The 27,025-nt window shown below is 45.5% G+C and overlaps 2 protein-coding genes across 2 annotated transcripts in view; one reads left to right on the top strand and one right to left on the bottom strand.

Annotated features, from left to right (window-relative positions):
* The window catches only part of SPAG17 (sperm associated antigen 17), a 117,279-nt gene extending 115,836 nt beyond the window's left edge, over positions 1–1,443 (top strand). Inside the window, exon 48 of the mRNA XM_050894300.1 lies at positions 1,313–1,443. The gene's annotated coding sequence lies outside the window, so the exon portion shown is untranslated. The remainder of the gene's footprint in view (positions 1–1,312) is intronic.
* A 2,883-nt stretch (positions 1,444–4,326) lies between these two features.
* On the bottom strand, positions 4,327–27,016 carry WDR3 (WD repeat domain 3). The gene is made up of 26 exons (XM_050914899.1): positions 26,803–27,016; positions 25,578–25,787; positions 24,998–25,116; positions 23,219–23,297; positions 22,777–22,872; positions 22,201–22,311; positions 21,066–21,167; positions 20,853–20,950; positions 19,830–19,925; positions 19,266–19,496; positions 18,345–18,438; positions 17,863–17,964; positions 15,380–15,465; positions 14,792–14,927; positions 14,021–14,077; positions 13,219–13,319; positions 12,958–13,069; positions 12,708–12,842; positions 11,638–11,688; positions 10,893–10,958; positions 9,943–10,035; positions 9,329–9,376; positions 7,291–7,334; positions 6,666–6,794; positions 5,767–5,860; positions 4,327–5,141 (listed from the first exon to the last, which is right to left on the bottom strand). The coding sequence occupies exons 1-26, from the start codon at positions 26,971–26,973 to the stop codon at positions 4,986–4,988; spliced, it is 2,817 nt and encodes a 938-aa protein (XP_050770856.1). The 5' UTR covers positions 26,974–27,016; the 3' UTR covers positions 4,327–4,985.
* Positions 27,017–27,025: the final 9 nt, after the last annotated feature.

Below are 27,025 nucleotides of genomic sequence, written 5' to 3'. Positions count from 1 at the left end.
AAAAGAAAAGCGACCACATCAGTCAGTTCTCAAAAGAAACTTCGCAGAGAGACATGCACCTCTGACTGCTGCATCTGCACAAGGACTGCCCAGAGTACATCAAACAGTTTTTTTTTCCTGTTCAAATATCTTCTTACCTTTTCCAGTGTGGACTTTTACCCTCAGAGTAACATGCAATTATGGTCTAGAAGAACAGCAAATTTAATGCCTTCCAGCTTAGGGGCTTACAATCTGGAGCTCATCAGTGAAGGCAATTTAGACAAACTTCTCTCACTTCGTGTTGAAATGGAAGAGAAGTACTCACCCAGTCAGTTCACATTTCAGTGAGACACCCCCCTGTCCCACCAGAAATTCTGATCAGTCTCATCTCCCATTAAAAGCTCCAAGTGGAGAGAAATTAACTACATGGTATTTGCCTCCCACATGGCTAATCCAGCTAATCACAGTTGCCATCACCATAGCCAAATCTCCCTTCTGTTCTGACAAAGTCTTTTTGTGAATTGATTGATAGTTCCTACTGAAGCTGGCTACAGCTACCCCATGCTACCCAAGCAACTGTACCAAATGCCTCTTCAAACATTCCTCCCCACAAAATCTCTTGGACTCAAAACCGTATCTCTCTCAAACATGTCAAGGAACTCTGGACTGGTTGGTTTAGTCTCACAAAACATGAAACACACTCCTAGGTTAAGTCCTGTATTTGGTTAAATAGTCTTGTTCAACCATCCGGAATAGAAATAGTTAAGTCTTTGCAGAGGCAGTGTGACAACTTTTTAACTTCCTATCACCTTTCCCAGGTGGTTATCACCAGAGCCAATGATTCTCTCCACTGAGACCCAGAAACTTCCCTGCAATATTGGACTTGATCACAAATTTGCCACACCTCCTAGTAGAGGCCAACAAGCAAAAATCACTGATGAAGCATCACCTGACCAAACTTAGTCATATCTCATTTATATTTTCTTAGTTATTTCTCATTTATATTTACAACATTTCACAAAGATTCTCTTAATATACTCAAAATTAAATACTGCATAGGAAGCTGCCGATGAAAGCCTTCAGTATTACTAAGTAGACTGCCAATCCTGAACTCGTGGTTATGATTTTTATGCCACTCAATTTGTGAAATAAAAGCAAACTCTTAATCTAGTTGAAGCCCATGTGAGAACCCTTTCTCATGTTGTTCCCTTCCAACAGCAAGAGTATAGGCCAGTTCTACTGAAACCAGTCTGTAGCAATCACAGTGCTCGCACACCACTTGTTTTTTTCTTTTTTTCCATTCATGTTAATTTTCTCTCCTCTTTCACTACAGGTCAGAGCCCTAGAAGAATAACATGAAGATCAGCAATACTGAAATACCCAGATTTTAGTCCAACATTATGGGAACATCCCAATGTAGGCTTTTTCATTTATTTAATCAGATTAACGTGAATAAATATTGTGTCTGTCCCCTATTAATGGGAAAGGTGGTCCAAAAGTTGCACAGCCTTCTGATGTGGCTGTCTGAAACACAAGCAGTGGAAAGATTACTGTATTTCAACCCCAGTGTTTGATACTCTGCACTTCAGAAGAGTGCTGGATGGTTCCTGATAGGTTTAAAAGGGGTTAGGTTTCTATAATCTGTGTTAAGGCACCTGAAATCTTTTTGAAGTACTGAGCATGCAGCAGGTTTCACTGAAGTCAACTGTGATTCTTCAAGAAAGAGCTGCTGATCTGCTCTGTTCTTCCAATTCCTAAGTTTCTGTTTGCTTTCACAATGATAGGCTTAACTCTCTGTGTGTTCACCTACCTTTAATTAGCTGCAGACACCAGATGGGGATTATGAGTACACAAAGTTACACTTGACAGAGAGGGATTCTGCTTATATCCTCTTGTTCACTACCAGACATGATCATCTTCAAATGCTCATCTGCACATCACTCTTCATAGTGGAAGACTGAGCCACTTAGAGATGGCCTCTTTTCCCCACTTTGTTACTACTTCCGCAGTAGTGACTAAAAGAAACATCTCAGCCTCTTTGTGAGACACCATATTTGTATATCCAAGTGCAGTTCTGCTTTCTTTTTATGAAGTCATTTCCAATGAGGTGCTTTCCTGTGCTTCATCCTTTTTCCAGCATGTGACATCCTGAGAGATGGGGAATTTTCCTTGATATATGCAGATGACTTGTTCTCTCAACACTGTACAGTGACTGAGAATCCCATGACTGGGGATTAAATAATAGCTTTCACCAGCGTTAAATATGAATGCCAGTTTTGGACTCTCCCATCCACACTGTAAAGTGAGACACATACTCTTAACGACACACATTTTAAGTTGGCTCTGTATTTGCAAGTGCTTTCCTGCTCAGGTTTGTAAATCCAGGGAATTTCACATAAGAAAGGGCAAGTTGAGGTACCCAAGGATATCAGAATTCTAGTATATCTGTGGATTGTTGGCACAGGGCAGACCTCTTCCATTTAAAGCGTGTGCTGAGCTCCCTCAGTAGCCGTCTGAGTACTGCCTTGGTGTTTTCCACTGCCCCACCAGACATGACTATTTGTCCAGCTCTTTGAGTCAGATTTGACCTATTAACCAAGGCTGAAAGCCAGCTCAGGAAGGTGCCGAAACAGATACCCAGCTGCGAGCATTGTTTAAGCCCTACCCACAGATGAGAAAACACCACATGAAGCAGTGTCAAACTTGATCCAGGATTCTCCCAACACCAATGATTTTGCTACTGTCTCTGCTGATTTCTGCCCTGGTGCTTTTCAGTTTTCTGCAGACACAGCCAACAGTCCTACATCAGTCCCCTTGGGAGTGCATTCTGGGCACTGAGGCAAGCCACTGTTGCCAGTACAGACTGGTCACAAGTGATACAAATCAGAGAACCAGAGGGAAAGTTCACAGGGGAAGCCTGTGTCAGCACCTATGGAGAGAGGACAACCACTTTCTACCACCTCAAAGACCTTTTCTTCCAAGGATTCTTCCCACATCCCGGTGACAGCAGAGACAAAGGTGAAGGAATTCCAACTCTTCCAACTTAGATCAAAGGAGACATCTGTCATCATCATGAGAAGATGACTCTGCATCCCAAGTTACTCTTCTATACCACCATCTACATCCTTGTCATCAGTCCCCGAGCTCATGTGCACCTGTGGCCATGTTTTTTCTCCCAGCCCTCCCAGAGGATCATCAAACAGCAGCTCATTACGTAGGTTCCATAACATTTATCTCCCTGGCATTAAGGTAAACAGAGCACAACACACGGAGGCATAGAGTCAGGCTTCCCCTTTTCGTACCTGGTTTTGGTATGTCTCTCCTCAGTCATCACTGCTGAAGGTGCACTGTGGTGTCACGAGCCACCCCTCCATTTGTAACACTTTCCTTTCTTTGTTTTCCCAGTGGGCTAGCCCATTTCAGCAGCAGCTGACGTGGATACAAGATGTCAACTGAGGTTACCAACACAATTCATCATCCTACAGTGCCTCCTCTCCCTCCCACTGCAGTAATCCCTCTTATGAGGGTCTCCTTTGGGAGGAGTAAAGGAATACAACAGAATAAGATGGAACAGAACAGAATAAGATGGAGACATGTTTGAGTAGAGCTGTTTGATCACAAATTTCATCCATATCTAGAGAAATATAAAATTATAGAGGTACCCAGAAACAACTGGCAGAGCTGTATGAAGACTGCTATTTCCATAAAGAGTCTGAGACCCATCTCCTGGAATTGGAGCATGAAGTGCTGCTGTAAATTACCCAGACTCTGAAGAAGCAAGTGAACTGTTAGCCCCCTGACAAAGTTATTTACTAACAACAGTTATTCTGAGAGGTGTGGTTATTACACCTGAGGTGCTGCCAAAAGATTGACCAACTGAACTGTTTGCCTTGTGCATAATTGCTAGTAATAGAGAACCTAACTCAAAGACAGTCGTCAGTAACAACTGGGATGCAATTAAAAATCCATATGAAGCTCAAGTTAGAAAGAAGTCCAGCTTGGAGTACCCGAGTCAGACCTGTAAGTCCAACAGTCAGCAAAGTACCCAGAAGCAGCCCCCACCACATCCACCAAATGTGCAATTACTGGTAAAAAAGACAGCATGTACTAGAAACTAACAACTTACCAACAGCAGCAGAGACTTGCTCACTTTATCCTGCCTCACTGCCCCTGCTGTGAAAATAAATCATTTTACCTGATACAGGACAAGCACAACATTGCAACAATTCAGTGCAATTTCTAAAAACTGGAGCAAGTACAATGCAAACAACCCACGCTTCTCATGCTCAGTCTGCCAACTCTACAGAATAGCACAATCCTGGATGGTAGTCCTTTCATTTGCTCCCACAGATTTTATTCTCTGGAAAAAAATCCTTTCAGAACTGACACACAGGGCAAGGCAGTTGAGGCTTTACTAGAGAAATATCAGGACAAAACTCCATGAACAAAGTTGTCTCATAAAGCATATATAAATATGCCTTTAATAGAGTGCAGCCATGTTTTTCCCTGTCCCACTAAAAAGCGAGCAGCTGTAGACCAATTTCTCGCACTTTGGCAGAAGTCACATAGCTTTGCCCAGGGGCTCTAAGCACTGCCACAAACCACCAGCAGGTGTCAAAACAGCATAAAATCTTGCCAGCTGCCTTCCCTAGATAGAGCATGGTCTCACCAGCAGTCCATTGGATTCACTCCATTGAGTCAACACTGCCAGAATGAGCTGATGTCTTCCGCAGGAGAAATCAACTCCATTTCTGACGGGCATTCCGCTGGAGGAAAAGCATGTACCTTTGACAGCCACCTGAGAAATAGTTCAAGTGCATACATTTGCAGCAGACTACAGAGAGTTCATCTCAGAGATATATGCTGGGTATACCACATAGGGAAGGGACAGACTTTGTCCCAGTCACCGGACATCATCACAGATGTTCAGCCACAAGAACACTTCCATGGCCAGCACTGAGGTTACATGACCCCATCCAGGTGCTCTGGGTCTTGGGCAGCAAATGCTAGAGCACTGCAAGAACCATCTTCTCTTTCTTCTTCCTCTTCCTCTTCTTCTCCTCAAAACGGTCAGTAGCATCAGCAAAAAATGACACCTCATCCTTGGCCTCAATCTCCCTCTTCAGGTACTGGAGCCCTGCCATGTTGAATCCCAGCACATCCTGTAGAGACAGACCAGCACCACACTGTTGGGCACATCTCAAGCTTGTTAGGGGGCAAAGGGTCCTGCACTGGCCACCCTCTACTAAGAAATGATGAAAGCAAGACAATCCACAGATTTAAATAAAGCAACATTATTTAAATGTAAATTTCAGCTGAGTAGGAGATCAGTCAGTACTGCACTCTGTTCCCCACAGTTCTCTCTTAAGAGCAGCTATAATCCACTGTATTTTCTGAAAGACAAGTTGCTGCCAGGCACCTGAAGTTACCTCTGGGAAGATGCACAGTCTGCATTATTGGAGAGACTAGTAGCCCACAGAAAAGCCGAAGAGAACTAGTTTATTTACCTCCCACATATTTAGAAACTAGCAAGCCAAAGCCCAAATACATACATCAAAGAAAACCAAGAGTAAATGAGGGAGGGAGCGTAAGTGCAGGCTTATCACTGGGTAGTGTCACATCAGGAAGAACATAAGGAAAAGGCAGCCTATTTGCACAGGAGAAAGGTGAAATGGTCTCAGACCCCCAACCAACTTTCCCACTGGACACCACAGACAACACATGCTCCCAGACATTGGCCCATCCTGATATTCCAGATCCTGGAAAAGGGGAGGGTGCAACACTCACCCGGGCCTCACTGACTCTGGAGATGGTGGTTTTCTTCAGATTTTCTATCACTGTCACCAGCATGTGGTTGCTTGTGATCTGCCCAAAATGTATCCTGGGAACAAAGCAGGCAGTGATGTATTGCAGCATTGTTCTTAGAAACATCAGAAAGCCCCTCTCCTGAGCCTCTGTATGTTCTGGACATAGGACTTTTCTTAAATTAGGCCTCCCAGACCAGCCTTATACAACATGCATGGGCAGATTTATCTGGAAAAGCTATTTTCTGAAGCTTCTCTTTAACATACAGTGGTTCAAGGGGAAGGTCTCTCTGAGGCACCCTCTGAGGGCATGGGCTCTATAGTCACTCTGTGCCAGTCAACAGTGCCATTTCAGCCTTGATGCAGGATCTTTCACACCATTGAGACTTGGGGGACCAGGACCAGCAGCCCCATCTGGGCATGTCAACGCTCTGCATCCAATCAATCCATTCCCACACACCATTCGCTGAGGGCTGCAGTGATTCCTTATCTCCTGCAGGGACCACATCTTTATTCACAAGGACGCTTCCCAAGAGCTTCAGACCCAGAGACACATGAAAAAGCCCAAATTTTCCCCACACTCTTATGGTACATGTGTTCACGGCAAGCAATGTCATCTTTGCAGCTCTAGGAAACGGTATATTCCCCAGCTCTGTGCTGTCCCAAAGCACTGTCTCGCAGCACAGGAGCAAGGAGTAGCTCTCTGTTCATGTAACTGGCGCAAAGTGAGTTCATGACATGCACCAACAGGAGGGGCCCAAAGGAACCAGCAGGCCCACTACTGACCAGTGCCCTGTTAGGGCTTCCTCGGATCCAGGTTCTGGACAGCAATAGCAACTGAACAAAGACTAGCAGATCTGTCTGGGCAGATGAAAGACTCACTTGAGCAGGAAGAGGAGAGCTCGGCACAGGAGTTCAACTTCTGAACCCAGCTGAATATATTCATTGAACAGTCTGAGCAGGTCAGGGACATAGGAGAAGGGCAGCACAAGGAGAGACTCTTCCAGCTCACTGAGGAGAAAGCAAAGGGACAGAAGCATTAGTCTCAGCCACTGCACTGCGACAGATGAGCAGGAAACATTTCCTTATAGGTAGGTTCTGGTACAAAAGCTGTGCTAAGGATTCATCACTGCTGGTCTGTGACTGCCCTCAAAGCACAGTGCATCTGCACAGACTACAGCCCAGGCCAGGAGACATCTTCTGGCACAGGGAACAGGCACACAATCTTCCCTCCTCAGCATGCCCAAGCTGCTCTACATACACGTGCATCTCCAAGCAGCCAACCCACATACACAAGCTTCATCCAGCACTCCCCATGGAAGGAACAATTTCCATTCCCCAATTCCATGCACACTCCAAAAGAGGCTGCCAGGAACAGTAACTCCAGACTCTCTAGCACTGCCCATACCCAGCACAAGAGACTGTTCCACGACCACAACCAGTCCTGGGCCCAGAAATCCAATACTCAGTCACAAACCTGTTCAGCAATAAGGCTCTTGGGACTCACCTCGACTTGACCTTCTTGAAAACTTCTAGCACGTACGCAGAAGGCTGTAACAGAGGAAAGACACCAGCTCTGCATATCGAGAAACATTCCAGGACAAACGTGTCTTAAGGTCTGTTTCACCCAGTTAAAAACACACAATCACGTCTTGTGAGTTGGACAGATCAAGCTGAATATAACAAAGAGGAAAACCCTTCAGCTTCAATCAGCTGCCAGTCTGAGAAGTTCTCCCTCCCCAAAACATAAATGTAGCCTTCTCAGGATACTCTAAACTGGTGAAGAATATTGTGAAAAATCTAATTTATATTCAACCAGCTAAATCATCTCATATTCAGGTCAATGAATCTTGTGCAAAATGGATAAAAAGCTTGGTGAAACAGACAAATTATGCATATCAAACCTTACACAAACTCATCTCCCAAAGACTTAATTCCTGCTACCCCTGTTTATCTGCTGAAAGTGTTTGGCAGATGCAGAGCAGAGCTGGGAACTGCCAAAGAAAAGTGCCTAACTACTGAGTCATAGGATTTCATTCACTTCTGTTCAGTCTATTCAACTTATAATTAAATATACCTATAATGATGGAGGAAGGGACAGAAGGGCTCTTGTAAGGTGATTACAGGTGGTTAGAAGGAAGACAAAAGGCTGTTTCATCTGGCATTGACATACTCTTCAGAAAAGGGGAGAATGAAAAAACAAGGATCTTCCTAAGGGTAATTAAAAATGCTATCTAGCAGTATACATTGGAATAAACCAGGAAAACCAAAACTAATCTACTCACAGTAGTGGATTTTTATTTATCGGTGAAATCCATGCATCCATGTATGTGTATTTTGTATAGTCCAAAATTCTCAGAGTTTAGTGTACTAGTGTAACATGAGTGGGTAAAGGGACCAGCTCTAGCCTGCAATACCTGGACATGTAACTACCACACAGAATTTTCTCAATGTAAATTCTTTAGGAATAGAAACAGAGTCAGTAACTGCTGTACCAATGCCATAGAAATAAACCTGCGCAGCTACAACACAGCCCTGCCTCGCTCAGAGCTGCCCTGCTGTGGTTACAGCTACACAGGCAGTGATTTAAGGTCAGGAAGCCTTCATGTGCTTCCAGCTCCTGCTTCCTGAGTCAAGGCAACACAGTAGGTACGTTGGGACAAGTGTTCCACAAGCAGAGCCTCTCCCAAGAAAGAGGAAAAGCGACTGTCAGTGCATGAAGTATTTTTGCTCATGGTCTGACATACTGAATGCTCATCATGGTCAGTTCACCACATAACAGGACATGTCATAACTTGCAGCTATGTTTTTACCCAGCGGCCTAGCACTTGGACTAGCACATTCTTCCAAGACTTTGGGAACAGGTTCAAATTCCCTTCTCTGTACAGTGGGATTCAATCAAACATCACCCGCCTCCAAAGAAATTGCTAGCTACTAAGCCATAAGATGCCATTCACCTCCGTTCAATCTATTCAACTTGCAATTAAATATGCCTATATTCACAGAGGAAGGGAGAGAATGGCTCTGGGTAACTGCTTACCCATGTCACGTGGTGGGGGGCACAGTGTCATGGGTTCTCAATTACGCATTCCAGTGGGTGCTCAGGTATTTTGTGTAAGATGGCACAGCTCCTCTGGAATATGCTATAGCATGGCAACTGCACTCTCCTGGCAGCAGGAGGTGTGCCCTTAGGCACATGAAAGGTTTGAACTAGCTTTCCCATATCTTGAAGAATACTGTAAACCACTGACTCATAAGGTACATGATAAGGTCATGGCTACCATCAGGGTTATGTTTAACCCTGATGGGGTTAAACTTTTGTAACACACATGCAAGATATTAAAAAAAAAAAAACAACCCACACCACAAAAAACCCAAACTGTGTTCACTTTGCACAAGCAAAAGTGCTGAGTTTTCATTTCAAGTTGAACCAAGTAGTCCTCCCTTCCCCACAGCAACCCAGTGTTTTGGCTCAGCCAGCAAATCAACCAGCCCTACTCCAGTTGAGAATGACCCACAGCCCATGGCCTAGGCATTCCACTTACTGTAATATTTCCATAGGCACGGAGGATGGGATTGACGGGAAAGGGAACCTGGAGACACAGAATGGGTTAGAATGAGGCAGGTGTGTGTGTACGAATGCATATTCATGGAGAAAACTTTAACCCACAGTAGAAGAGAGCTTTTATCAAGCGTCTTCCTGCAATTCCCACACCTGCACCCTCCCCAGAACATCGCTGAAGGCCTCACTTGCAGCCACTAAACAATCTCATTCTCAGATGTATATGACTAACTCAAACATGTATGAATTTTCTTCCACTTCTTAATTGTCATTTTTTCCCACTTATATCACAGCCCCTTATTTAGCAGGGAGTGTTGAGATGAAGGCAAAGAATAGGCTTTGGGATGAATTTGCAGCAGCATGCGCTCCCAGGGATAAAACTTACATCCTACTGTGACTTTAAACATAAAGGTCATTGGAAAGAACACACCAGCAACCATGCCCCAGAGCACAGTGCCATTTTGTTCTCCAAAAGATTTCAGCAAATCTCTGCTACTTCCAGCTGTCCTGATTTTATCTGCATGCTGAGCCTTTCCACCTGAGCTGGAAGGATACATCCAACACACCTTGGGACTGGTACATTCCTCAGTCTTTTACCTCTTTTCCTGCAGCTTTGCATATGGCCTTGTGTTCCTTTAGTTTTGCCATCTCTTCTCTATACAGCTCGATAGCTTCCATGATGCGCTCAGCCTGTGCAGCACAAGAACGGCACATCAGTGACACCAGACAAGCCAAAGCAAAGCTCAAGTCCAACTGGACAAATGCAGGTGGAAGCAGAGGGGCTGACATGGAGCATCACAGGACATCTTGCTCAGAAAAATAACCTCTAGTCCAGACTGCACCACTACCCTGAGCACATCAATCACGTCCTGAAGATGTCAAACTCCATCCACATTCCCCCCACTGCCCCAGGTGCTCTCTGCTGCAGCTTCAATTGTTGCCTTGACATTGAACTCCACCCCCAGCAAGCAATACCCCTTTGAGGCACAAGCCAGAGTCGGGCCATTTTGACTATTCAGATTAAGGACTGCCTCTGTATTTACAAGAGCACCAGACTGTTGAAATCTGTGGCCATGAAATTACCCACTCCCACACCTTCCTGGTACACGTCCCATCTCAGGCACTGCAATACATTTCCACCTTTCACAGATGCCCACAGGACTGGGCAGCCCTTTGGGGAGAGGCCTGCGCCTAGAGGACGTCCCAGCTGCCTTGTGCTCCTTTGGGCCACAAACTCCAAAGGGCAAGAGCAGCCCCATCTGTCCCACACGTGACAGGCAGAGAAAGCTGCAGCTACAGGAACCTCACACCTCATTCCCTGGAGAGATCTCGGGAGGAGATAATTCCTGGTGCCTGACTCTCCAGAGTCAGACCCCTCCCTGTTGGCCATGGAGCAGGACAGACTGCTCTTGCAGGCAGAGGCCATCTGCCCTTACGTGACAGCACAGGTTACAAACTTCAAACTGATGCTCCGACCGTGCGACAGCCCCTCTCCTTGAGAGATTGATAAGGCACAAAGCAATGCTGGTGGACCCACACAATCTTACCGCTTTGATGGTTTCAATAGTCTTCTTTCCTGCCAGCCCTGTCTCTCCTTGCGTCTCTCCAGCCACCTACAAAATACAGAGTTTGCAGCTCCCTCCTTCTGCAGCTGAGCGCCTCATACACGTAGGCACCCCCTGCATCCTACCACAGTCCGTACTAAGAAAAAGATCAGCCCCATTCCCTAAACTGGTCATTTATCTGGGGAAATACAGGATTTCCCAAGTGCACAGCTCTTCCTCAGGAACAGAGGCACTGTGCTAACACTGAGCTCTGGGAGGCAGGTAAACACAGCTCTGGTTCTGCCAACAGAGGCAGAGTGATCCGATCAGTGTCAAAACGATCGGCAACACAACCCAAGCATCTAAGCAAGAGGGATCAGGCTTCCCCACCCGTTCTGCACTACATGGACCTGGAAGCAGCTGTCAGAAGGCAGCCCAGCCTTGGTACAGAGCTGGCGTGGACCTGAACTGGGGAGACAGGAAGGGCAACAGCACAGCAAGGTTTCAGCATCCACAGCTACTGTGTAGCAGTTTGGCCAGCTCCACACACTCTCCTGAAGTTGTCTGTAGGAAGTACCAGAGTCAACTGCATCATAGGGCAACCACAGCTTCAGCAGCACCTTGCCCCCTGCACCTTCTCAAAGCAAGAAAATTATCAGTCCTCTCTGACACCTCTTTGAAGCCTCTTACAGAAATAGTTGTTCCAGACTTTGTTCAGTCAGACTGACACACACTCGCTGCAACTCACCACAGGCTGCTCTTCCTTTGCCACACTCTCTTCATATTCGGCTTCTCGTTGCTACAGTGGATGAGAACACAACATATTAACACAGGTGAGCAGGCAGCAAGCAAGGGTACCAGTGCCTTCCAGACTGGTTGAGCATGGGAGCCTACAGCTTCGTGCAGCCCATTGCAAAACCAGGACAAATCAGCAGAGATCAACAATGCCAGTGCAAAATGCCCGCTTGTCCCTGGTCCCAAGCAGCACAGAAGAAACAAGTCTAGAAAAGTCCCAGGGTTGTCCTAGCCTGCAAGAGGAAAGAGCCTCCTGTCTGGTGTCTCTCACATGACTAGGGCCCCATCAGTGTGTAATTCACTACTGGTGTATTCATGCCCACCTTGCTACTCAAACTTGACCCAAAACACACTTTTCTGGCATGTGGAAAAGGAGCTGTCTCTGTCTCTCCTTTTACTACCATCATTCCTAGCACACCAACCACTGGGCATCAAGATGGTGCCTATGGGTCACCTCAGCTCTCTGCAAACAGGCTGGGACAAAAAAAAAAAAAAAACAAAACCCACAAAACCAAACCAAAACGTTTATTGCAGGTTTCTCATCCACTCCTGCTTCTGCACATGTGTCTACATCCTTCCCTCACTGTGGTTTGAGAACTGCTTTAAGAAGGGGAGATGGAGCCAGACTCCTCTGAGGGATACAGTGAAAAGACAAGAATCACAAATTGTTCCAAGGGAATTCCAATTGGATATGTGAAACAAATTTGTCCACCAACCCCAACGGTGCTTCAGCACTGGAACAGGTGCTCAGACAGCCTGGAAAATCTCCTTCCTTGGAGATGTTCATGTATCAAGACAAGTCTCTGAGCAGTCTGATACACCTGTACGGTTATCCTGCAGTGAGCAAGGGGTTGGACTAGAGACCCCCCGAGTTTCCTCCCTATTGAAGTCCTTCTGTGAGTATGATTCCTCACAATACATGCTCAAATGGAGTAGAACACATGCTTAAATGGAGTAGAATCTGCCTGCCAGGGATAAAACAGGTCTGGAAGTTGTCTTTGGCAGGAAGGATGCAATTCTCACCATCTCCCTCTCCTCCTCCAAAACAAGTGGCTCCCTCGTTCTTTCCCAGAGGCGCAGGGACTTGTCATGGGATGCCGACACCACATAGTCTCCATTGGGACTGAGTGCCAAACACCACACCTCCTGGTGATGCCCCTGCATGGTAGACAGAAGAGGTAAGACATGAACACCACCCAGCTTCCAGCCCCTGAGGGAAGTGCTGCTCATGCAGGGATAATGCTTCCTTTCAACAGTCTCCAAAACTTCCTACCTCCAGCGTCTGGATGTGCTCAAATTTATCTGCATCCCACTGCTTAATCTTGCTGTCCTTCCCAGCTGTGAAGAAGAGATGGGATTTCGCCACAAACTGCAGATACATCACGCTGGAAGGGAAAAAGACTCAAATTCACCCACTTGGGGAACACTGCAGACCTCTCCCCGCTCTATTCTGGACAAAAGGGTTATGGCTGGATCACAACCCCTTGGAGGTAAGACAGCCCACAGCCCAGAGATGCTGTAGGATTTGACTGACCTGTCATCATGGGCAAAGAGGGAGCGGTGACAGTCCCCAAAATCCAAGCCCCAAATCTTCACATTCCTGTCAGCAGAGCCGGTTGCAATTAGAGTCCCATCCTACAGAGCAACGAAGAGTGAGGAGGGTGTGGGTAGCTGGCTGGCAGCCCTATGAGGAATTGCTGCTGACCCAGTGACTAAGCAGCGCTGAGCAGGCAGACACCTGGCTCCTGAAACATGCCCTCCTGATCCCTCCACCTCCTCTCACCAGGGTGGCCCATGCTTGTGGTACTGGCACAGCCCACTGACAGCACCCTGGCTCTTTTCTGAACCTCTGCAGGTATTTAAGTCCTTAGCTATATCTCGACATTTTTGGCTTCCAATGAGCCTCACTCCAAGGACACCCCAGAGCAAGATGCAGCCCAAGAATGAACAGGCATGAAGAGGCTGCTCCACCTCAGCACCTGCTCTCTGCTCCCACTAACAAAGAATTCAGGCTCCTCTCACACAGTTAGTAACTTTAGCAGAGAGCAGGCTGTACCTCTTAAGGCGAGTGTAGGGAACCACCACAGCATTTTGATTTCCACTCGCTCACACAATGCCCTGGTCAGTTCTGTCATGACCGCTACTCTGTGCCCCTCCCAGTGAGCACAGGACTGTGGGATAAGGAGGGCTTGCTGTGTCCCATCAAGAAACTGCTAAGTCGGGAGCAAGGAGGTGACAAGAAAGCATTATCCTAGAGGCCTTGCTGCCAGCAGAGGTTCTTGCAGTCATCCATATCACCACAGTCCCACCTAACACACAGCCCTAACGATACTTACATAGGAGATGTCCATACACAGCACTGGCAGCTTGTGTCCGTACAGAGAGAGGAAAAACTGAAGCAGAAGAAAGGTGTCTCAGTTAGACGTGCTGAGTAGAGATGTGTGAAAATCCCAAGCTCCAGGCTAGTTCTGCTCTGCCTCAGGAGCTCTGTCTTTCTAGCAGTGCCCCACTTTCATTCTTGCCCTGAACACTGTTAGCAGCAGGGCCATGATGGCAGAACTGAGAGAAGGGTGGAAGTACCCAAGCAAGCTGAGCTAACTGGTGCTAATCATCACTGCCTATGGAGTTTATCTCTGTGTCCGCCTATCTGTCAGTGCTGGTCTGTCTTGTGTCATTCCCTAACATTCACGTGCTAATACACAACTCACACCACCACCACCACACACTGCTCACAAGGAAGATTCTCCTCCCCCAGGCTTTGCCTCTGCTATGCCCTATTTAATGCCATGTGTGACACATCCATCCCCACCTCTACAGTGCCTTGCAGCTCTGGAGTACCACCATGGCCACAGGGTTTAGACTGAACCTTGCCACCTGCAGGTTTCACAACACTTTCCAGACTAAAAAAGGATCTTCTCCTCGGTGTGGGCCAGCCATGGTTCTGTCAGGTTTGCTAGCAAACAGGCACCTGAAGTGGGATGCATGGTCTCTCTTTGATTCCTACTAGTGTCCCACAATAAACAGACACTTTTCCTATGTATTCCTGATCTTTCAGGCTACAATTACATCACTCCCTGCACAGCCTCACAGCTCCTTTGGTCATGCACCTTGAGCGTGTCAATGTAGAAAATCTTCACAGTGCAATCCAGTAAGGAGACAGCCAGCAGTTTCTGGTTGGGGCTGTACCGCACACAGAGAACATCTTCATCCAGCTGCAAAATGCGCACATGTTTCATGGAAAGCCTGGCAACAAGAGGAAAAAAATAATTGTTATCCCAAGCAAACAAGTTGGGAAGAGGTATGAATACAACTCCCACATTGCACCCTGGGAAAGCAAGTTAGTTCTAACACGCAGCATCTCACTCCTCATTACAACTTGAACAAGACAGGACTGGAAATAAGCACAGCTCTGCAGGCTGATAGACTTCACTGCTAAATTTACTGCTTAATGATCTGGAGGCCTGTCCTGTGATTAGAAGCTAAACTCACACACAAGCAAGGGATCAGAATGTGGCAAGTGCCCTTCCCCAGCTAAGCTCAGACCTTCACAAAACATCACTGAACTCACACTCTTTTCCACGTGTTCCACGTACATGTCACGGGCACTTCTTACAGTGCACAGCAAAGGCCAAAGCATCCATCAATGACAATGGATACTGCAGCTGAATGGAGTCTAGAAATGTTTATTTTCTCACCTTTTCTGAACACTGCTCTCATCCTTCACAAGCTCAAACTCCCAGAACTTGACACATTTATCAGCACCTCCTGTCACAAAGCCACGCTGCAGAGGAAAACAAAAAAATTATTGTGAAACCAGTTTTGCTATAACCCAAAGAAATTCTACAGCAAGGAATTGTCAACACACAAGGAGGTTTTTCAAATGTCCCACATTCCTACAGTATCAATGATTAACTGGACACCACCAGGAGCACTTGCTCTGGTTGGAGCACACATTATCCATTGGCTGAGCAACAACAACAATTTCAAAAGCTCTGGCAGGGAGGTCTAAGACAAAGACTCCAAATGTAAATCAAGACATGGACTGAAACTTTAGGACTGAAAGCAGACATCTCAGCTGTAGGTAATGATGTGCTTGTGTTTTGTGGGCAAATTGACACTCTCACTGTTATGGGATCACACACACCTTACCACCACCCCACAAGCACAGCCTTCTAAAGGAAGAACAGTTCAACATTATCCCCTCTCCATTAAGAACAAGGGTAAAATCTGTCCCATATGTTTTAATCTGTAGGGTGAACGAATCTCAGGCAGGTTATTACTTGCTATGGTTTTGATTCCACTAAAAACCACTGCAGCGTCTAGTGCAACATGACCATGTAAGAAAAATAAGAAAGGCATACACAACAAACAGAAGAAAGTGGAAATTGATAGAAACCAATATGAACCTGAACTGTGGTAATGGAGAAAAACTGATACAAGGAGTAAAAGACACAAACAGATTTTTACAGCCAGGGTGGTTAGGCCAAATAGAGTGAGTGTGTGCATGTAAAATGGGCACATTTAAAGCAAAAAAAATAAAAAATAAAAAAAAAATCTTTTCAGTAGTACTGACCCATTTCTAGAGGGAAGTACGAGAACTATTAAACAGTAATCCTCAGTAAACATGGGTTCAGTAAACATTTCTCATATGTTGTGCTCAGGGAAAAACCATGTACCATAATCACATTACAAGACAGTGATGAAAAACTGCTCCAAAAACTCAGAAGGCTGTCAAAAAGCAGCTACCTATGCCAGATATTTATAAATCAATGGTTCAGATCCCCCAAATCCAAGACTTTTACAGAGCAGAATGAGGTATTCTCTAAACTGTCAATGTCCATTCTCAGCAACTTTGGAAACGCTGGGGGAGATGCAGGAAGAAACTAATGTAACACCATCATTCAGACAGAGTAAACAGGCAGGCCTGGTAACTGTGACCATGGTCAACAGAAGTAACAGGTAATTGCAGTTTCCATCAAACAAGAGTTTGTAAACTGAATATGGAGAAAAGAGCTTACGGAAGATTAATTTGACGGGGATTATCCTTTTCCTTAAGATTAAAGCTGTAGTTGATAATAGTAACAGTGTTGCTCACGCAAGGCATGCCTCTTGGTCTTGTGTTACATTTTCATTACAAAACTAGGACAATATAGTTCAATAGAGCACATACTCCATAGATTAAAGACCAGCTAAGAGGTTTCAAAGCTTAATTTTAAATGAGAAATACCTAGTAACTTGATACTACATTGCTTACAGATTTTATGGATTACTAGAAAAATAACCAATTAAATATATCTATATAATGTCAGAGCTATTCAATCTATCTGAAAAAGAGTGCCCCAACAGAACCAAAACATCAATTTATACGTTAGGAAGCAAGGATCTAAGCCCCACATATAAGCCTTCTGCAAACCAGTGCCCCAAAACGGGCTTTGAGGGACACAGTGGATTATTATCTGAATACACACTCTCACTGCAGAGCTATTGCCAAAAGAGCTAATTAAGTCCTTGGATGGATTCAAAAGGCACTGGTGCATTTGGCACTGGTATAATTCCTATCACACAGTGCACCCAGATCCTGGGGCCACCAGCAAAAAAAGACTACAGTAACTTAAAAAGTACCACAAGAACAATTAAGAGCCTGGAAAACACATCCTGCAGGGACAGGAGAAGTTCAGCGTAATGACCATCAGATAGATGGGGAGGGTGACTCGGTCACCGAAGAGTGCAACACAAAGAAAAAACATCACTATGTTAACAAGATCTTTAATCCAGCAGACAAGCAGCAAATTTAACAAGGAGGATAATCAGCTACTGCAGCAGGTTACGAGGGGCTGAAGCTCTCCACAGCTGGAACACATCCACAAGGTATGTATTGCTGCACACACGGACTCCACCAGGGAAGTCCAAGTGTTCTCAATCATGCAGAAGCCAAATGAGATGATGAGGACGGCCCCACTCAGCCCAAAGACTCATTGCCATGTGCCACACAACTAGAGAGATATTTCATCAAGCTGTGCATGTATCCACAGTTAAAGTTCTTAGACACTACCAGCTGCATCCTCCACCTCCCAGGATGAGGGGTTCCCACACTCCCATGAGTAGTGCAAACACAGCACTATAGGAAGGAGCTACATGAAAAGGCGTGCAACGTACGATAGAAGGGTGGCTGAGTTACCTGATCTGGTGAAAGAGCAATGGACCACACTGCCCCGTCGTGAGCATCAAGTGTCTCCATCAGACTCCCAGAAGCCAGGTCATACAGCTGCAGCTTCCCTGTCTGGGGAGAAAGATACATCACAGAGGATAAATCAGCCCCTCTGCCTTCACGACACATGATAGCTCCTAGCAGAAGAGCACCCCAGCCACCCACCTCCCAAACAGCCAGCTTCATTAGACGGCTGTTATGCACAGATGGCCAAACTCCTGATTTCCATCAGGGACTTCCCAAAGCTCTCCCCAGCTGTCCAGCTCAAGCCACAAGAGCTACATAAAGAGTCTGGGAACAGAGCACAACCCGACTGTCAGAGAGGTTTTCACACCTAAAACAGTGCTCCAGATCAGGAGATGCAATGCATTTTCTGTAAGGCTGCCTTAATGACATTTTCATAACATATTTCCAGACCTAGGCAGTCTGAAGTGCAGAAGGACACTATTTACCTTGGTGCCAATGATGACCTGCCGATCTCCTGGGACAAAGAGGGAGCAGAGCGCATACTCACAGTCCATTGTCCGGATGCACTGCAAGGTCGATCTGTGGACAAAGGCAGAGCCCAAAACCTCTTATCACACACAAAATCTGGCCCACTGAGACATGCTCCAAAGTGCCCTCTGCCCACAGCTGTCTTTTCAGCTGGGGCCAGAAGATACACCACCACCATCCTATGACCCAAATGCTATCCAGCACTACTGCCAAGAACATTTTCCATAAAAACATGCCATTACATAGTCCACCATCATGACTTATTGCTGTTATGAGCAAAGACAGAGCTCCTGTTCTCAAACAGTAATTCCTGTCATTCAGGAGAGGAGGGAGGAGTATAAGACAGCATGCTCAAAGGAAAGAGCTTGAAAATCGGCACCACTCAGGAAACACTGGGACAACACTCTAGATCAAAACAGCAGCCTATTCAGTCTAATACTAGATCCTTCAGAGAAGATGCCAAGAAACCCACGTGTTCCCTAAAGAACAGGCAGTAGCTACTTTATGGTAACAGTTAGTACCTCTTATTAAAAAGGGGGAAAAAAAAAAAAAATACAGTCTATACTAGACTGCTATGTATGACCTTTGTGTTTAGCAATTTGTCTTTCCATACCTGCCACTAAACTTAGCCTCAGTGCTGCTTTACAGCATCAAACTCCATGAAGTAATTATGCAGGTTTAGTTCTATAGCTTCTCAGTTTCCCTAATAAGGAAAAAAGTCAAATAGTCTTCTATTTACTTCCTCTACTTCATTCACTATTTTATATTTCTCCATCGTCCCCTCTTCCTTATCTCTGCCTCTCTGAACACAGCATCCCTGAGTTCCGGAAGACCGACAGACATAGGGCAGAGGGGACTGACACAACTGGACTGCGTACCTGTTCCAAATCTTTACAGACTCTGCAGCTGCTGAGAGAATGGCAATGTTGTCAGAGCTAAAAGCCAACGTCCTGACATCACTGCGGTGGCCTCCAATGGTTATCTTGGATGCACGGACAGCCTGTGGGACTTGTGCTAACAGGTTCAGGTTGTACGACTCAATGATGTTGTTCTGGAGCAGCAGTACGATCTTCAGCTCTCCTTTTGGAGAGAGAATCAAGTCAAATGACCTGTTTGATTAGACAAAAGCAGAGTTGTACACAGGTGCAATAAGACAAAATGTAGGGGGGATCAAGTATTAAGAACAACTGAGAAAGAGAAATATAGACAGAGTGCATGCCACAAGCAAGTGCACACTAAGCCACAGAGGTGTGCAAGAAGGGGACCACTTGTGGAAAAGGTGCGAATGGACTGGAGATCATGGTAGGCCTCTCCCCTACTCCAAGCTGAACAGATGTCGAGGTGGAAACTTCTTCCACCTCTCCCTATACTGGGCTGTGCAGAGCTCTCCCCATGTAGCTGCATAACCACAGCTCAGCCTCTACAACAGGCTTTCCACTCACTTGATTTTAGAAGAAGCTCTGATGTTAGTGACCCGCTGAATCTCCTCCTGCAGGCTCAGCTCCACACTCCTTTCAGGCTCCTCTTCAGAGTTCTGTCTAGAAATGTCAGATAATGGAGGAGAGTCAAATAAACCAGCACAGCCAACACAGACTAACACAGAGACAGAAAATAACATAAGGAAACCACTTAGCCTGCTGAAGACAACTGCCCTCTTATCCAGCAGTGCTAACTACATTTAAGAACAGGGTGAGACAGTGAAGTTTATGCTGGCATGCAGACTATTACAGAGACAAACTGTCCTAAAAAAGGCAACCTCCTCTGGAGCCAAAGCACTTGAACAAGGCACGTTAGAAAGATGGATACAAAACAGACAACAGAAAGCTGTGTTTGAGAGGGAGATCAACTTCTGCTCATCTCCTACTACTCACCAGAAGTCCTCAGCCATTGCCAAAATGCATCTCCAGATTTACATGCCCTGTGTTTCAGTTTCTACCCTGGAGCCAGACCTCTCCCTAAGGGCTGTTGTGAGGCACCTGTTAAGTGCCAGGATGCCCAGAGAGACACTTAACACGAAGTAAACATTAAGAAAGCTCTCACCTGTATCTCTGCCTGCTGTAAAACAGGAGATGAGGTATCAGAGTCACTCTGACTTCTCAGATGAAACTCTCATTCCTGTACATCCTATCAAGGATTTAATTTGATGCACCAAGCAGTGTAAATATGAATGTCAGGCAGAAGTGAGCAGCTCTGAAAAACCCATTTTATATCCATTCTTTTGCACACATTAGCTTTGTTTGCAGGGGGAAGACTCAGAAATAAAGGTATTTCCTTAGTCTCTAGGAGCAGTGTTGCTCAGACAAGCACCAAGGATGCGCAGGAACAGTGACCCCAAAATACAACAGCTAGCACAGACAGAATGACCAGTATCCTGGAGTTGAACCACTGTGTCATGCTGCTGAAGGGCTTTTCTAACAGTTCTCTGGACACAGACAGCATCCAAATACATCAAAAAGACTTCTTACTTGGCTTTTTTCTTTGCTTTCTTCATTTTCTTTTCCAATTTCTTTTGGACTTCCTCTTCAGAAAGGACAGAGAACACTTCCAGAACAGCACCTGTTCCCTAGAGACAGAGCAAACAAAGTCAAAGGCACGCAAAGCCCTGGCTGGCCCTTACAGAAATTACCCAAGGTCTCAGCCTCCTTTACAGCTTGATAGCAGAGCCCTCCATTACTTACATGGCAGGCCAAAATCTTGCCCGTTCGGTCTGTGGCAAGAGTAACTACTCGGTCTCTCCCTTCCCGCATGATGGATCCAACTTTGCTGCACTTTACGAGGCGCTGTAGGGAAAGAACAACAACTTCGGTCTGAAAGGTCAAGTGATCTTCTCAAGCAAACTCAGAAACCTACTGGCAAGGGAAGTCAAGAGGAGAAGAGGGGGAAATCAACCTACAGGGTCCTGGTAGAACAGCTAGCAAGGATAATCTAGGGACAAAACAAGCCTGTAGCTCACACAAATGCTTATCTCCTTTGTTGCATTTTAGCTGAAAATAATCATTGACAGTATCAGTGGAAGAATAACTTAACTTTATCGGCAAACCATAGCCATTTAAGAGAGAGAGCTGAATGTTTATGCTACAAATGCAGGAGAGCTCAGTTCCTCTGTCAGAAGAGGCAGAGAAGGTGAGAACAGAGACTCTTGAACGGGTGGTTGAAGGGAGAGAAATCCTCTGGAGAGGAAGCTGGAAAAGTATTTAACAAGGTCTGGTATCTACCGTACCTACAAGTAGTCTGAAATCTGAGCAGGACCCCAGAAAGTTCCACTGGAAAGACAGATTCAGTAAAGTCTCCACCAGCAGCACAAGTGGGAATGGCTTTCTGCAATCGAATCTCACACCATATTTCATTATGGTGCAACTCTGACCTCTCAGCTTCTGCTACTGACCTGCAAAGCTGAGCATCAGCACTGAATTCAGCAGCTGCCAATCAGCTAGTAACTATTTTATTCCCATGTTGTTTGATGAAAGAGCTCTGTTAGCACTGTCGAACTTTAAATATTTGCTAGTCCTCCCCAAACAGAGGGCAAAGAAAAAGCTTTCAGTGGAGAATAACGTGTATGTGTTTTGGCATGCATACTTCTGCTGCTGTTTTGCAGGTAGACGAGGCAGTAACTGCTGCTGAGGAAGATGTTACGAAGCAAGACAAGAATTACCACATTTTCCCTAACAGACTAAATATGACACTCGGGGTATAAACCCAATACAGAGAAGCAATGTGTGAGCAACTCTACAACTCCTGCTGGCTCTGCAAGCAGCACCATGCAAATAGGGTTAGATACACCATCCCACAGACAGCATGGAAAATTGAGCTTACTTCCTCAGGATGCTCATCCAACTCTACGGTCTCATCCTCTTCAGTGTTTTCTTCTGCTCCAGGTGAAGACCCTTTGCTTTTCTTGGATTCTGGCTCATCAGGGTCTTTTACCTGTTCACAGACAAAAAAACTGTAAGGAGTACCTTAAACCACAAGAGCTATGGTGTTCTGGTTTGTCTCACACTTCATTTCCCTGGAGGAACAAGTGGTTAGCGTACCCTGCAACAAAAGGAGTGGCCTACGGCATGCCTGTAGGCACAAACCACTCCACGTCTTCCCCTGCTTATCATCCACCCACAACACTGTCTTCTCTAACCATAAGCCAGAAGGCAGGTAGATCTGATGCACTCTGGAAATCTCGTTCTGGAAGTGCTCACAGCTTCACTTGAAAGCTCAAAACACAAAAACCAGCAAAGTCTATCCCAAGAGCAGCTTCTGGACCCCTCAGACAGCAAAGACATTGCTTTGGCTCTGTTTCCCAGAACGTCAATCAGATTTAACATGTTCCAGTCCCATCTTAGTCCAAAGACAAGCAGCTGGGCAAGACTGTGAAGGGTTACAGAAGGAATATCTTACCTCCTGGATGTACGTGATATCCCACACCCTCAGCTCACTGTCAGCACTCCCAGTGATCAGACGCTTCTCTTCGGATATCAAAGCCATCCCCCAAACCTGTCCAGAGGCACAACATGAGGAATTGGCTTATGGCTCCTTTAACTATCATAACAACAGCAAAGCATCTTTAATTGATTTATTTAAACGGCAACCAAGAAGAGACTAGATCCAGCCAGGACCTCCTCTGAGGACATCTGTGTTGGAATTGTCACCCACTGCATGTTGATGACACCTCCTGGAAAGTTTGGAAGTTTCTCATTTGCTCATCCCTAAAGCATAATGACAAGCAAAATGTATCACGGTGCCAGTTTACAACTCCTGAAGGCAGGGAAAGCACAAAGTGAGCCATGACATGTAATCCAAAATCCCTCCACCCCAACAGCTCCCCACACATCCTCTTTACCTCAGTACGATGTCCAACCAGAGTTTTGAAGCAGTGCTGGGTGTCCAGATCCCACCATTTCACCAATGTGTCTTTGCCACTGGAAGAAAGAAGAAAAACTCAAGACATGAGGAAAGACTGCCAGAGCTCACATGCTTAGAAAAGTGGTACAAATACAAAAAATCTAAAACATGCCACAACACATCACAGAGCAGCTGCTCAGACATTGAATTTCACAAGCTATGCAAGAACAAAGTATAGCAATACAAAAGTACTGCAAAAAGGTATCTAGCAAGTCACACAGCCTCTCTTCTCACTTATTTAGGGTGAGAACAATACTCTTGACTTAGGGTGAGAACAATAAGTGCAAAGTGCTGATCAGTTCTAAAGCTGCCTCTAAAACCCCCCTCCACATTCTCAACCTGTGCCATGCCTGCGCATTGACCAGGCTACAAGAAAAGCAGGTTCCTTCATTTTGAACAGTGATTTGGAGCTGCTCCTACTAATGGAGAATTACAGCTGTTTCAGTCCTTCAAAGCCCCCATAGGATTAGATCTCCCTGAAAACACTTTTCTGGCTATATTATGCTACCCCAATACTACAACAGCACCCAAGAAAAGTAATTTGAACATTTATACAGGTTCTTTCAGTACACCCTACAACAATTAATACTTTTTTAATTTTTGGTAACTTTGTTAGAGCCTATTTTCCTCAGTAAGTTTCGACTAAATCGAAATATAAAACTTGTTCCATTATTAAGCTCCTTCAGGTCAAAAATATTCTGATTACAAGTGATATTTATTGTTAATTCATCTCTTTTGTTACATAAGATCCATAGGAACTTGTGAATTGGACATATGAAAATATCACAAAAAATTCTGTACACAAAGGACTGCAGTTAGCTGCTTGGGCAAAAAAACCAATCTAAAGTAAGGAAGCAAAACTTTGCATCTCCAGAAAAACAGGATAACATCTCTACTCTGTTAATAACAAAAAAAAAAAAAAAAAAAAAAAGAGAGGAATTCTTTATCTCAATTTAGCTACTGAGAGAATTAAGAAGTATTTCTAAAGCTGACCTGCAAAGACTTGAAATTGCATTAAGAAACAGGCATCATCTACCAAACCAACAAAATACTTTTTTCCATTTGAAACAAAAAAAGCACAAGAAACTTGTTCTAATTTTATACTGAACTGATTGGATGCACTTTTCTATTAAGCTATTAGAGGACATATTAATAAATAAAAAATTATTGACTGATATTTGAACAAGAGTATCTTCTGTCAACCGTTTATTATTAAATGGATACAGTCAACTAGCAGCTTGTTGAATAACTAAAAACCATCTCAAAAAACCATCTATCATCTTTTAATTAATTCCTATAATTACAGCTTACTAGGAAGCAATTTTTCTGTCACATTGCTGTGTGAATTACACATACAGAAGGTAAAGTCTGCTGAATTCTTCAAGATAAACAGCAAAAATGGTTACATACATAATGAACATATTATCACTATTCCTTGTTACAATAATTCTAAGTTGCTATATTTACCAGCAAGTTAAACCCTTTTCCAAACACTTTTTCAGGACAGCCATTTCAGTTCTGCTTACCACATTTGGATTCAGGCACCAGACTTAAGAAATATGTGGACGTGACAAAATCATATTCTAAGATACTGGTGGGTCTGAGATATCAGGAGTCGAGAAGGAAAATACAAATGGCTGTAGCACTTAGGATGTCTAAATTGCAAGTAAAATCATGGCTGCTTTCCTGATTGACCATTACACTTAGCCTGGCTCACCTGGTGACCAACAGGTTCTTCTCCTTCAAGAAAAGGACTTGAGTGACAGCATCCTTGTGTCCTCTGAGCCGGTACAGACCGCTCTCATTGATGATATCCCACACGATGACATCTGTATCCTGGAACAGAGTGTCTCCAAGTGACTGGCCTTTGTCTCTGCAAAACGTCTACCCCTGCTATGAGACTGAAAAGACTACCTGAGAGCACGCTTTCTCACTCTGAATTTGAGTGTCTGCGATGATTAATGCAAGTGACATTCCTTCCCCAAAGGTTCATTCAGACCAATAAATGCACCTCTGCCCTGGCTTGAGTTGCTTTTGCTATTCCTGACATCACAAGCTTCTTCACTTTAACAGCTCTACTAGTACCCCACTCCTGCCCTGCAACCCCTGCTATTCTCCCAGCCCTGGGCTCCCCAACTCCATTGCTGTCTTGCACCCCTAATTCCTCTCACTGCCATCCTCTCGCTACAGGCATAGGCCACGTAACCCACTTAAAATATCAAACATTTTAGTGCAGGTCAGCCTTCTCCATGGAGCATCTCTATGAAAGGGCTGTCCTCCAGATGCGCAGCCCTCACCTTTGAGCCAGATACCAGCCGGCCACCCAGATGGTCATACTGCAGGGCTGTAACTGCAGCCTTGTGTCCATTGAAAGTGATATTCGCTTCTCCGCTTAGGAGGCTGAAGACACGGATTGATCCATCTTCATACCCAACAGCCAAGTGCAACCCATCTGGAGAGGGGCAGAGGCAACTGACCTCCTGCTTGAGACCCTTAAGGATAAGAACCTGCAATTTTTAGGAGACAAAACATGTATAATGTTGATAAATGACACGTCAGAGCCAGATACTTACAGAACAGAAAGAATATACTCTGCTCTTCTACTGAACTTCTAACTGAGCACTTCTGCCACTTTAGAAGTTCATTTTTCAGCTTCCTGTGCTGAATACAGGGTCATTAGCCTCATTTTACAAGGCAGACAGCAGCAAAAAGTGAAGTAATTTCTCACAAAGAAACAGCAAACTGGTGCAGAATGAGGCCTGGAACTCAGAAGCCCCAATTTCTGCCCCTGCATTTTAAGTGCCAGAGAACAACGAACACTGTTTGACAGTAAAGTCTGAAAGCTTCTTCCCGACTCATCCTCTCTTGCTTGGCCTTTCTCAGGTATAGGACAGAGCTGCTTTTCCATGGACTGCACAGGAACTGGAGAATGATAAAAACATCTCCAAAACAACATGCCAGCAGTCACCACTCTAGTGGCTGCTAAAGCAAATCCTGAATTCAGTTTGTAGTGGACAGTAGTACTTACAATGATTTCAGAATCTGACAGGAGGAAACATCTGGCAAAGTCCTTAAAGTTACAGCTCCTAACCCCCCTATGGGATACAACCTTCACATGGGAAGCCCACTTCCACAGGCAAAACACAAACTCCACGACAACCCTGTTTCATCCGAGAACTTTCACACAGTGCTGCTGCTGGTCGCCAGCTCAACAGGGAAAGGCTTTCCAGTCACTGTGGCAGCAAGTACTTTTCCCCAACTGAGGTACCAAAGACAAATCTCAAAGAATCAACAGTGAGATTCAGCCAGGGCGCACCCAGAGCTGCAGACCCGCACCACAAGGTGTGCTCAGATTACAGAAAAGGGGGGAAGCTGTGGAGGTGACGCTTCCCTTAAAACGTAGCCTACTAACACAAACAGCTTTGCTTCAGGTGGTCCAAAAGCGCCGCACACTACCCCCCACCCCCCGCGCCCCACCACCGCAGCCCCAGGGAGGGCTGCCCGGGAAGACCCCGCTCTCACCTTCTCTCCTTTCCGCGTGTCCCACACGAAGACGTGCTCGCAGGCCGGCACGGCCACGCAGCGGCCCCGCTCGCCGCGCAGCGCCACGAAGGCCGCGTTGCCCCTGGCGCTGGCCACCAGCCCGAAGAGCGCGGTGGGCCCGTAGCGCAGGTACTGCCGGGTGAGGCCCATGGCGGCGCCGAGGGGAGAACCGGGCTGAGGGGGAAAGGGAGGGAAGGCGCTG

This window comes from Gymnogyps californianus, chromosome 1, assembly GCF_018139145.2.
Source record: "Gymnogyps californianus isolate 813 chromosome 1, ASM1813914v2, whole genome shotgun sequence".
NCBI classification, from domain to species: Eukaryota; Metazoa; Chordata; class Aves; order Accipitriformes; family Cathartidae; genus Gymnogyps; species Gymnogyps californianus.
Note: the sequence above shows the minus strand (reverse complement) of the source record. Positions and strands in the feature narration are given on the sequence as shown.